A 12,864-nucleotide genomic window follows, 5' to 3' on the forward strand; every position below is an offset into this window, starting at 1 on the left:
TCGGTCCTCTTCCCCCTTCCCCTTCCGGGCAGCCGCGCAGCCGCAGCCGCGGCGCCGGGGCCGGAGCGCTCGGAGCCCCGCCGGTGCGGAGCCGGGCCGGGCCCCGCCGGGGCCATGGCGTGCTGCCCGCGCCAGGCGCTGGGCGCGGCGGGGCCGCTGCTGCCGGTGCTCTGCGCGCTACTCTGCGCGCTGCTCCGCGCCGCCGCCGACACCAGCACGGGCCAGGTAAGTCCGCGAGCGGGGCCGGGCGGGGCCGCGGCTGCCACCGGCGTCCCGGGGCCGCGACGTGTGCTGGGTATCTCGGGGTGGGCCGGAAAGCCGGGCGGGCGGCGGTTCCTCCGCCAGAAGCCTTCCATCATCTCCCGCAGGGCCGGGCTGAGCTCGGGTGTGCGGGCACAGCTGCTCCGGCCGCGCCTCGGCAAGTTGGGACCGGCGGAGAAGTAGCCATAGTCCTCCTGTGTGATCATAAGCATCAGTCTCCGGGGGCAGCTTCTCGGAGTGTCCGTGTGCCCCGTTCCCGCTGCCGCCTCCGATTGCGGCCGGGAGGGAAGGGGGTACGCGAGGGCAGCCCCGCTCCGAGCTGTTTTGGTTACTGTGCTCTGCCCTCGCTGCTCGACTGCAGCTAATGTTGGTTATAATGGAGTGTCCCAGTTATTGTGCTTGTTAGAGACCAAGACAGGAGTAACAAATGGTCTTGGAACAGTTTTGCAGCTTGGCTTTGCCTGAAGCCATTGGTGATTTCCGTGTTTAGCAGCGCTGTCTGTGCCCTTTGGCATACCTAGTCCTCTCGGGTTGCTTCCCTATCCCGCCCGGAGCACTGCCCCTGTCACTGGGGCTCCCAACACGAGACCAACTGCTGGCACAAGGACAGAGGAGACCACGGAGATGCTCTGAAGGCTGGAGCTCCACTGCTCTGAGCCAGGCTGGGAGAGCTGGGGGTGTTCACCTGGAGAAGAGAAGGTTCCAGGGAGACCCAGAGCCCCTGCCAGTCCTAAAGGGGCTCCAGGAGAGCTGGAGAGGGACTTGGGACAAGGGCCTGGAATGACAGGACAAGGAGAATAGCTTCCCGCTGCCAGAGAGCAGGGTTAAATGGGATATTGAGAAGAAATTCTTCGCTGTGAGGGTGCTGAGGCCCTAGCACAGGTTGCCCAGAGAAGCTGAGGCTGGCCCTGGGGTCTCTGGAAGTGTCCCATGCCAGGCTGGAGCAACCAGCTAGATAGTGGAAGATGTCCCTGCCCATGGCAGGGGAGTGGAATGAGATGGGCTTCCAACCCTTCTATGATTCTTTCTCCTGCTTTGGAAGCAAGGCCCTTCTCTCTCCCTGATGGCTTCTGGCATCTTCTTGTTGCCACAAAGAAATGGAGATTGTTCTCCCACTTGTGCTTTTCCTGACTTGAGCACCTTTCCTGCTGCTGTGCTGTGTTATGAGAGAACAAGCATCTTCTCTCCCCCTTCCCTGAGTGATCATGCTGTCAGTGGGAGAATAGGTCATGCAGATGATTTATCAGTGCTTATGTGGTGAGGACTGTCTTGTGGGTCAGATGGATTGGGAAAAGGGTTATGGGATATATGTTGGTCTCATAATAATCCTGGTCTAAGAATTGAATCAACAAGAAGAGTGAAGCACTAGGGGGTGCACATGAAAAGTTATGGGAAAAAGTTTATAAAAACAAGTTTTTATTCTATTATTATTACTTAATATTCTGGTTTCTCCTCATAATGAAGCGAGGGAAGGGAAGAGAGGAGAGGAAAAAAAATCCTGAATAATTGTATGTTTTTGAAAATGCTGTCCTTAGCATTTTGACAAGTTTGATATGCAGTTTTATCTAAGGCTGCATTTTAGGGTGGAAGCAGGGAAAAGGGACAGAACTCCTTCAGGAGAGTTGGCTATTTTCCTGTTCTGACAGTTTGCTGGTATTAGCTATTGGTTGAGGAAACACCCACCTAATCAGGGTCTTCAGACTTTCTGAGTGTGGTTTTTTTGGTTGTTCAGTTTTTTAAATCTGTTTTCAGTTTTTTGGGGGTTTTGTTGTTGTTTGTTTGTTTGGGTTCATTTGGGGTTTTTTAGAATTGCTCTTGTGCTCATTGCAAGTGCGAAGCTGAACTTGTGTTTTCAGGGATTTCTCAGGGCTGTTAAGCTGTTTTCTTGGAATGATGGTCCAGAGACAGCAGTGGGTAGTGGGCAGTGGGCTCTTGGGACCTTGCTGCTCTAGCCACTGAGGAGTCTCATGATGGCAAGGGGACGGGGTGCACAGGAAGTCCCTGGAACAAGAACAAAGCTTCTTGGGCATTTCTGGTGCTCCAAAGACCTAAGTCTGTCCCAGTTGCTCAGTAGGGATGATGCTAATTTTTAAGTGGCAGGTCTGCCTTGTCATGTCAGGATAGGTGATACTAAGCTGGGTCTTCAGCCCTTCCTAGGAATCAGCTGATATTACCAAACCTAGACAAAAAATGAGAGATGGCTGAATTTTTTGGGCTAGTTTGTTACTTTTTCTTTTGAGGAAATGTTCTGAACTGTTATGTTGAAAACTTACTGTGGCATCTTACCATCTGTTTGTTTCTTTTTCAGGGTTGGTTAAAAACTTATGGCTACTTACTTCCATCTGACAGCCAAATGTCTCCCTTTCAGTCAGGAAAAGCTGTGCAGTCTGCAGTTGCCACTATGCAACAGTTTTATGGAATCCCAGTAACAGGAGTTTTGGACCAGACAACTATTGAGTAAGATTAATATAGGCTACTTTTGTCTTTCTCTTTCTTAATGCATTGTCATACTTCCTGGGTAATTATTCCAGGTGCAAGAAGTCCTCAAAAGGGATAGATTTGCCTGACTGACTGTATCAGAAAAGTCTTGATTATGAAAAGATGTCTCTAACAAAACCTGTGGACAATTCCACTTTTCTTTTTGCCAACAGTATTTTTTGTGAGTGTGAGGAGAAGCTCTTGTTACTGTTGTCCTTTGAACACAGATCCCCACTGCTGGTGCACAATCAAAGCATGAATCCTGTGAGCTCCTGAAAGTGGAAGACAACAAGGGTTTAATTTATTTCCATCCCTGTCTGAATTTAGGTTAAAATTCTGTCTCCAGTAATTGCTTCTAATCTATTTCTTAATTACCTGGATTGTGTATCTCCATAGATGCTATTTGTGGAGATACATAGTTTGAACTGAAGTGAGTTGTTCTGATGTAGTCTGATGACAGTAGTCAAGGCTACTTAGCTGCCCACAGTTGCCATTTGTTGAACATTGGATGTTCTCTGGTGTACGTTGACCATGTGTTGTTGTTTGTGATCAGAGTTTTGATAGCTCAGAAGCATTGGTGTAAACCACTGGGGCTGGAGGGACTTTGTTTTTTAGTCTTCTCTTCAGTGTGGGCTGCAAAGGGTGGTATGGAAGTGGCTCCTTGTCTGGTTGTGTAGTAGCTGGATCCATCTGCTGTTGGTCTGGGGAGCATCTGCTAACTAAAGCAGAATGCAGAGAGGGTCTTCCTAAGGCTTTCTGGGGAAAAAAGCATCTCATGATGAGCAAAAAGAGAAAGCTCAATGGAACTTGCTTGGGCCTTGCCTGGTTGTCCCTTGCCCTTGCTACATTAGCAGACCCTTCAGAGCATGCCCTGCCTGGCTCTTCATTTCTCCTTGTAGGGCACACTGCTGGCAAAAGGGACATGGTAGCACAAAAGAAAGGGCCACAAAGTAACCAAATAATGTAAAGAACAAAGGGGTTTGGTTTTTTGCCTTCCAGACTGCAGGAAGAGGGAGAAATAGAAGAAATTAGTGTATTGGACAGGAGGGGATCATCCTGGGCTGGGACTGCCTCTCCAGTGAATGTAACATTCTCTCCTTTAGCTCCCAGGAAGAGCCCCTTGTTCTCCATTGAGGGACAGAGAAAATCCTATTTATTTATTTTTCAAGTGAGTTTTAAACAAAGTGCTTTTGAAAGGGGGGGATTTTCCATCTGAAATCTCACTGCTGTTAATAACATGGTTTGTAGGTGAATGACAAATCAGAGCCATCGAGCAAGGCTCTGTGTGTGCAGTTGGTGTGTAGAAGCTTAGATTTGGGATGGTGATGATTTGGAAGGGGATGGGGAGGGAAGAGGCTGTGATATTGGGGTGCTAGTTTGGAAAGTTAAGGAGCTGCTTCTGCTGCCTAGTGGGTGACAAGGAAAGGGAGCAAACTGCGTGTAGGAGTCCCTGCTTTAGTAAGTAAAAGTTTTTCTGAAGGAGAGGAAGGTGTTGCCCACATTTTAGTGAGTTTGTATTTATGGGCAGGGCTTGATCAGTGCATGAACACCCAAAGGCTGATGAGTGAAAAACCCGGATGGTTCCCTCTTCTGAAACTCAAGTCTCCAAAAGCTTGAGACCTCAGCTGCAGCCAAACACTGGTGTGCTTCGGAGGCATGTTTGGTTGCTCTGACTCCATCTGTCCTGAGTCAGTGGAGCCATATGTTGTATGGCAGGGTAGAATTTGCCTAAAATTTGCATGAACAGAAAAGGAGGTCCAGATTGCTGTTAGCATTGAGCCTGTCGTTTGAGCTGGAGGGGCATATGCCTAGGCTGTGTTGGGCTGTCACTTCCTCAGACCTGATTGTGGAAGATGAGCAGAAGGAAGAGAGCTGGCAAGGCAGGTTGCCTCCAAGGGCTCTGAATTACTCAAGCATTTACTAAGCCGTTGTTTCAGTCTGTATTAGGAGTTTTGAGATTGCAATTAGGAATTTTTCTGTCATTTCCGTCAGTGTCATAAGTTCCGTCTCTTTAAAGTGACTTTAAGGATCAGAGTTATTTACACTTACTATGGAAGCCTAAAGTTTCTCATCTCCTTTCCCACATACCCTCAAATCCGGAGCTTGTTCGATAACCCAAGCATGTGGAAGCCACCATACAGGTGCTGCTAGTGGGAGATGGAAAGAAACACCACCACTGATGATGCTTTTTAGTACCCAAAAGGAAGGTTGGGTGGGGGTCCATTCATCAGAGGATATGTAGTTTCTTGTAAAGAGAGCAGGAAGAATACATTAAACAGCCTCCTCAGACCCTGAAACTGATGATACCTCAGCAAATTTTGTGTCTGCCTGCAGCTGGTGGGCTGAAATGTGGTTTTGATGAGCAGCTGGGCAAGGATATAGTCCTGGAGCATGCTGGAGAGAAGGCATGCTAGTGCTGAACAGAAGTGGTGATTTGTCTTTATCATGGTCAATCACATGGCCTTGGAAGGAACCAAGAAATTATCTTACTTGTGTTGTAAGTGTCTTGTGCTTTGTCTTGAGCCTGTTGTGCAGGTCTCTCACCTTGGGGTGCACCACAGCTGTTTAAAGATACCACTGCCATCAGCTTGAGTAGGGGATTGAGAGTGACAGCTCCCTCTCTTTAGGAGAGTCTTGTGAAGGGCCTGGAGTCTGAGCTGGGGAAAGCAGCTTTATCTGGACAAGAACTAGATGTCACTGCTTTTAGAAATTGCCTGTTTTCTGATGCCAAGCAGTTGGAGGAATGCAATAGTCTGTGCCTCAAGAGTGTCTGGTATAAATTTTGATCATCCAGTGTTACTGGTGTTCCCGTTTAAAAATTAAGGAAGGGGGAATCTACCATAAGTATCTGAATCTTGCTTCAAGTAATAGTCTTTTGTTGTTTCTGATGTGATGATTTTCCCTGGAACACAGGAGGGTTATCCAAACTGCTCAGTGTAGAATGACTGTCATAAAGCTCAGCGACAGATGATTAACAGCAGCAAGCTACAGCTTTATGGATATTTTGCCATAGACCTGCCCTGCTGAGAGGAGGAGAGATGGCTGGATTTGTACCCTGGTCCCTGTGATTAGACCAGGACCCTTACTTCCCACGGTCTAGGAATCAGGGAACTGATCCAGATAAACATTCTCAGCTTGACATTAGCTCAGGCTGGCAACAGCTCGGGTACTGCTAAGCTCCAGCCAGGAAGCTGGGCTCTGTTACTTGGCTTCAGACAGGCAGTGGCTGAGCTCTGGAACAAACTGTGGTAGAATATGGGGGTACAGACAGGCCTAAGTGAAATGGGGTTTCTATATATATATATATATATATATATATATATATATATATCTATATTCTATATATAAAGAGGAGTTAGAAGCCACGGGCAGCATGAGTCTCAGCAGCTCTGCCTTAGGACTTAGGCTCAAGAAGTCCTTGAAGCCCCAGGTGTCAGTATTGCAGCTTCCTCTGGAACAGCCCCATGCCCTGTGCCTGTACCTGGAACTGGCAAAGGGGCAGGGAATTTGACTGTTGGAGGAAATTCACTTTCCGTGAGGTCTCTGTGTAGTTCTGGCTTTGATAACAATGGGCCGAGCTGTTTGGAGGTGAATTCCTGTGGCCAGCTGGGCATAGGGCAAGTGTTGTGAACTTGGTAAAGTGTTCTTACAGGAAACAGATGCTGAGGTGTGAGGTCCTGCTGGTGTGTCAGCACTGCCCTGGACAGTCCCAGTGACTTCTCCACATGTGCCGGCTGGTTTGGTAGTACTGCTCTGTTAATTTTTTGTCTTCTAGATGATACTAGTAAGGATAAAACAGAAGGTCATTTTCTGACTGTAGTCAGGGCCTGATGATGGTGATGTTCAGAGTACTGGAGTTCCCATGAAGCTCAAGAGGTGAAAACCTGATTCACACTATGGCTTGTGTAAGGTTATGATAAAAACATTGTATCGTAGCATGAGTGGAACTAAAAAAAACCCTGAAAACTCAGGAAATATCTGGGAGAATACAGATGACAGTAAACTTCAGGTGCCTAGGATAGTGCTAGAAGCAATGCAAAAGGGCACAAATAAAGGACACTTGAAGAAACACAGTGTGTTCAGGTTGAATTGATATTTCTAAAAGCAAATCTTAGATGTACTGCTTTTCTTTGAAAATGGCAGCAGTTTTGTGGGCAACTGATCCAATTTCCACAGGTTGGCTGGATTTCTGAAAGATGTACAGTGCTGATAAATGTGAGGTCATATAAGTGGGGAAGATCTGTGCTGGCTCTATATACACAGTTTGGGTTCTTGTCAGGTACAGTGCAATGTGTGTAATAGATCTAATTTGCTCTGTTCTTGGTGGGGAGACGATGACAGATGACTGCACTGAAATTTATAAGAAGCAACCAGAATGACATATAGGAAGTGGAATCAAGAAAGGGCTGCATGGCTGCCTGAATTGGGAGCAGGTGTTTGTGTTCTAAAAGAATTTTCTGGTGTGGCACAGTGTCTGTCTGTCTGGTTGATTTTAGTTTAAAAGGTGTCCTGGCAAAAAGTCTTGTAAACCATCTACTGGTGATGGGAGACTCTCCCTTCCTGAGGGTCTGGGGCTAATATTTTTTGGTGAATAACATGTTTGTGGGCACACATATTGAGAAAGCAAGAAAATTGCAGCCTGAAAAATATTCCAGGCCAGAGCTTCTCAGCTCTGTTCCCAGCCGATAAGCTGGTCCAGCTGTAGGCTAGGGAGAATTTCTCTCAGGATGATAACTTGGTCAAAATAAAAAGGAATTAATAACAAAGATAGAACACCTGTTGTAGTGCATGACCAGGCCCTGGGAATGGGGTGTCTTCTCTCTGAACCAATCATGTTTTTTCTGCTCTTGGAATTGCGAGTCATGATATAAAACCAAGTGTGTTCCTGAATACACTTGTCTCTTTCCTATCATGAAAGATGACCATGTAGCTGTGCATCTTATTTTCGCCGCACTTAAAGGGTTAAAATCCCTTTCCACGGCTACACATGTTCATTGTTTAGGCACAAGTGAGGACTACTTGCCATTGGCTGGCTGCAGTTGATGGCTACATTTTGAAGGCCAAATGTTGTCCCCTGGGTGGCCAAGGACATGGGAGAATCTTTACTGAGGAGGGGGGTGAGAATTTGGTGTCCTGTGAGAAATGGGCCAGGACTGGCTAGAATGCTTTTCTTGTGTTTAATGAGGCAGTGGCGTGTCCTGCAAAGTGTCCTTAAGGGCTTTGTGTTACTTGCCTTTGCCATCAAAGTGAGTGGATCAAATGCATGAAATGCCTGAAGAATTCCAGTGGCTGTCCACTGACAGTGCCAGTCTGCTTAGGCAGAGGCTGTGGCCAGAGACTGCTTGTCTTATTCCTGGGCTCTGCTTTCCTGTCCTGGGACACATTGCAAACTCTTAAAGGATGTGACTGGGGACCTGTGGAGACCAGTACCTGTAGTTCCTCAGTCTCTGTCCTTGTCTCCTTCTTCCCCAGCTGCCACATGCAGTAATGGGCAAATTTGTTCCTCCATAGGCAACATCTGGCTTCTCTGGAGCATGCCCACATGAGCAAGTGTATTTTGAGGAACATTCTATTTCTCATTGGCTCTCTGTCAGAGAATCATTGAGATTGGAAGGAACGTCTTGAGTTCATCTACTCCAACCCTCTGCTAAAACAGGAACATCTAGAGCAGGTTGCTCAGGACCATTTCCAGTTGGGTTTTGAATATCTCCAAGGATAGAGATTCTGCCACCTCTCTGGGCAACTTCTGCCAGTGTTTGACCACCCCCAAGCTGCTGTAAGAAAGAAACAAAAAATCTTTCTAGGCTGGAGGCAGAAGGTAGGGAAGGAGAGTGGACTTCTCTGATAATACTGCATGGATCCATGTGCAAGAGACAGCAGCCTTTACTCTTCCAGTTCACTTGGCAATAGAGACTAGAGTTTCCTGCATCATGAGTGATATCAAGAGTCAGGGATTATGGGGAGAACCTAATGGAATTTGGTGTGTGTGACCCAGTGACTGGAGGGATCTGTTCTGGTCATTCCAGATGAAAGCCTTAGTTATTAATTGGGAGGGTTGTGTTTGCACTTGTTCAGTTTTACCTAGTGAGGTATGAACTGGATTAATTTTCAGTGGCACAGGACCACTTTACCAAATGTAGAGAGGATCCAACAGGTGATAGGTGAGGTGACAGGGCACACCCGCCTGTAATTTTGATTTGGGTCTCTTGTGACATTATCATCATTAAGCTCTTGTCAAGCATAGGGACTACCTAATCTGGAATCTGTGTTTCCATGAGGAAAAATGAAGCAGTTTTGGTGTGCTGAGGTGTGTGGATTGACAGCAGAGGTGGGTAGCACAGCCCTCTGCAGAGAGTAAACCTCCCAGAGGGAGGACTAAACCCTTCTTGGGGTTAGCACTGGCCATATATCAGAGGTCTTCCAGTCACCCCCTGAGTTTTTTGGAATCTCTTTTCCAAACTCTTTCTGTAGCTTGTTTTTTTTTGTTGGTTTTTTTTTTTTTCCTTTACTTGTAGGTGGATGAAGAAGCCTCGATGTGGAGTTCCAGATCATCCCCACCTACGTCGCAGCCGGAGGAAAAAGCGGTATGCACTCACTGGCCAGAAGTGGAGACAGAAGCACATAACCTACAGGTACAGCCCCCTCCCTCCCTCCCTCCCTCCCTCCCTCCCTCCCCATTTTTGATGGGGAAAAAATGGTCTGTACTAGTTTGGCATGCAGAATTTGTACATACTTTTACACTGAAACTCCCTGTAATGTCTAGTCCATGCTTTCATTCTCAGAATGTGGTGGAAGAAAATACTGTCAGAGCACTGGAGTAACTGAAGAGTCTGTTATCAATTAGAAATTAACTGTTCAGTAAAGGCACCTAAATTGCAGCCATCAGTTGTGTAATTTTGGCAGAAAAATCTTAGTAAAAGGCCCTTTTTCTTCTGTTAGAAATCTAAGGCTCTAGCCTTTAGATCATATGCCACCTTTAACAAACCATTAAAGCAGAAAGAACATCACTGTTTGGGGACGAGATGCTTTCTCCTTCTACTGATTTGCAACATTTATTTTTGCAGAGGTTTTACTTCTGCTCCTGTAGTAGAGCCCTTGCTTTTATCCAGACTTAGGCCAGCTGAGGTAACATCAGCTGGGGTGAGCTACAGGTGTCAAGGGAGTTTTGCAGAGGGGCAGTTGTTTCCCACAGACATGTTCTGAGTCAGTCAGGCTGTGAGTTTTTGAAAGACAGTTGCTGAAAGATGGCCAGTGGAGGTTTCTGGCAATAGGAATGTAATTTCAAATTAAAATTAACCCACCCTCTAGTTGAAATTAACAACTTTTTAAAATTTTTGGAGGGGCAAAGGAGAGAAAGGAGTGAAAATTAGAGATGTAGTCATTAAGGAGAAGATCTGGGTAATACTAAGACAGAAAGTCTGCAGTGAAGAGGTAGAAATGAGAGTGACCAGCATGGGGAAAGCGCCAGAATGTGTAGGAAAGGACATGATGGTGTGAGAGGAAAGAGGGTCAGGGACTGGGGCCCTCTGTCACTTCTGCCAAGAATTCTGAGAAAGGAGGAGGATGCTTCAAGTGACAGTGAGGGACTGCAGAGACTGGGAGGAGGGACTTGTTCTGGGGACTAGTTAAGGCTTCCACTAGTAATCATTATCTTAACTCAAATTGTAAAGGGACACCTGTATGCCGAGGTCTGAGAATCAGATCCTTCTTTTAACCTTTCTGGATCCTAAGGGAAAGTGGTATGGAATCATATAAATAAAATATGTCTTAAGCATATGCATAAGCAAGAGAAACAGATTGGCAGATGTCTGCACTGCTGCCCTTGTCAAACCAGTTGTTGTTTAGCTTTCCGATTTCAGTATTTGTAAGTGTGCGTTCAAGTGATGGGTATCTTGATTCACCACTGAATATGTTACAGTGTGTTTATATTAAATTGAGTCAGCTTCATTAAAGACTGAAAATTGTTCCCATGACATAGATATTTCATATTCCCCAAGTCAAGTTTAATAGATCATGAGGCTATTACACGCAGATGCACAAAATACCTCATGAATAGCATTTATAACAATAGGTTTAGAATTATGGGACATTTATGTGCAGTTAAATGCCCCTTAGTCTCCCCAAACGCTGTATCTAGCTGTCATGACTGGGCTGCACAAAACTGACAGATCCATCACTCTTATGAGCTCTAAAATATTTTAAGTAGTTCAGAGAATGAAGCAGGTCATATAAGTAAGGTTGTGTAGTTTACTGGAAGTTTGTTTCTCAAAATGAATTTTAGTGGTCAAGTGTTTTCATGTAGTAGATTCCATCTTAGCATGACCTCAGACAAAATTTGAAGTAATTTACATTTTTAAAAAAAGTTACTCAGCCATCTACACCCAGATTTGAAAGTTTTTGGGAAGTGATCCAAGATCAACCAAAGCATTATGAAGCTTCCTGTTAATTAATGTAGACTTGAGATCAGGGTGGCAGTTCTGTTGGTAACTTTCTTTGTAACAGCAAAACCTTGCATGCACAGAGTAGAGTCCGCAAAAAAATTCCCTTTGGAAGTTGAAACTGTGTGGCTATAGAATGCTAACTCTCAAATGTATTCTGGAAATTGAAACATCCCTTCTTTCTCATTCCCACAGTGTACACAACTACACCCCCAAGGTTGGTGAGATTGATACAAGGAGAGCCATTCGTCAGGCCTTTGATGTTTGGCAGAGAGTGACACCACTTACCTTTGAAGAGGTCCCTTACCATGAAATTAAAAATGACAGAAAGGAGGCAGATATTATGATATTTTTTGCTTCTGGTTTCCATGGAGACAGTTCTCCCTTTGATGGAGAGGGTGGATTCCTGGCTCACGCTTACTTTCCTGGACCGGGAATTGGAGGTGACACTCACTTTGATTCAGATGAGCCATGGACCCTGGGAAATTCTAATCATGATGGTAAGAGTGCAGGTCATGTTTCCCAACAAGGATAAGTTGGATGCAGACACACTGACACGCTTTCAACTAGAAAGTATTTTCTTGGTGGAGCTTTCACCTCTCATAAAGTGGTTCAGATGCTTTCTAAATATGTATTCTGTCTTAAATGGAAAAAAAATATTATTAGTTTGTTTGTGGCTGTGCATGGTGTGAATTTTAGGAGTGAACAGAAGAGTGTGTCTGCTGGCTTCTTACATATATCAAGATTAAGGCCTTAATTGCTACAAAAACCACAACTCTGGGAGGGAAAAGATGAACAAAAGAGTGTTGAAATTGTATCAAATGGAATACTTTCCAAGGGCAATTAAAGTTAGTTGTAAAGGTGAATACAAAGTTGAGAGTGAAGACATTTGAATGTCAATTTGTTTTGATCTGTACTTGTTTTCTCACAATTTGGAATTCCTTATCCTGTCGGAGTTTGGGGCTGACTGATTAGTTAAGGGAGACTGATGATTCGGACAACTGTTTTAGTCTTACTAAGGATGAAGAGTTTCTGCATTTTATGGCTTTATCTTTCTCTCTAAAGGCAATGAGCCCTTTCTGTTCTGTTTTCAAACCTTTGATTGAGGATGCCTTATAAAAAGTTTAGGCTGATAATCAGAATTTCAAAGTGGCCTCACAAAATACCTCTCCAATTTCCACAGTCCTAATGGTTTGGGAAGAACAATGTGTCTTTAAGCCTTTATGGATTCAAAAACATGTTTTGATATTTTGATAAGGCTTAAAAGTTTACTTGGGCTGTAAATATGTCTTGATTTTTAAACTACATAAAAACAGCAGTGGCATTGTGCCCAGGATGCCTAAGGACATATGCAGAGGTGATGTCTTTCATTAGACCAAAGAGTGTAGTTTGAAAAGCAGAAAAGCTTTCAGGCATACAAGCCACCTTTGGGCTTGGCTTAAAGGTGACAGCTTGCTTTCAGAATGGATTGCAAATGGGGAAAACCCCTCAGAGTTGTGAGTCGGTGTCACATCATCTTTGACAGGAAATGGAGCTGTCAGGTTCAGCGAGGCAGGGCTGATTTGTAAGAAAGCAGAAATTATGCAATACTTGTCTTTGTAAGGAAAGAGAAGTAATGTTTCCTGGCATGTATAAATTACTAGAGGAGGTGTAGACTGAGAAAGAGAGAGGTGGGGTGTAGAGAGGG

General features: G+C 45.3%; 1 protein-coding gene across 1 annotated transcript in view; it reads left to right on the forward strand.

Annotated features, from left to right (window-relative positions):
- The first annotated feature begins 87 nt into the window (after positions 1-87).
- MMP24 (matrix metallopeptidase 24) overlaps positions 88-12,864 on the forward strand; it is a 44,446-nt gene continuing 31,669 nt past the window's right edge. The window contains exons 1-4 of the mRNA XM_014886227.2: positions 88-225; positions 2,570-2,718; positions 9,255-9,371; positions 11,373-11,677. Of these exons, the coding sequence (XP_014741713.2) occupies positions 115-225; positions 2,570-2,718; positions 9,255-9,371; positions 11,373-11,677 (682 nt within the window). The 5' untranslated portion in view covers positions 88-114. The remainder of the gene's footprint in view (positions 226-2,569; positions 2,719-9,254; positions 9,372-11,372; positions 11,678-12,864) is intronic.

Source organism: Sturnus vulgaris, chromosome 17 (assembly GCF_052056855.1).
Source record: "Sturnus vulgaris isolate bStuVul1 chromosome 17, bStuVul1.hap1, whole genome shotgun sequence".
Taxonomy (NCBI): Eukaryota; Metazoa; Chordata; class Aves; order Passeriformes; family Sturnidae; genus Sturnus; species Sturnus vulgaris.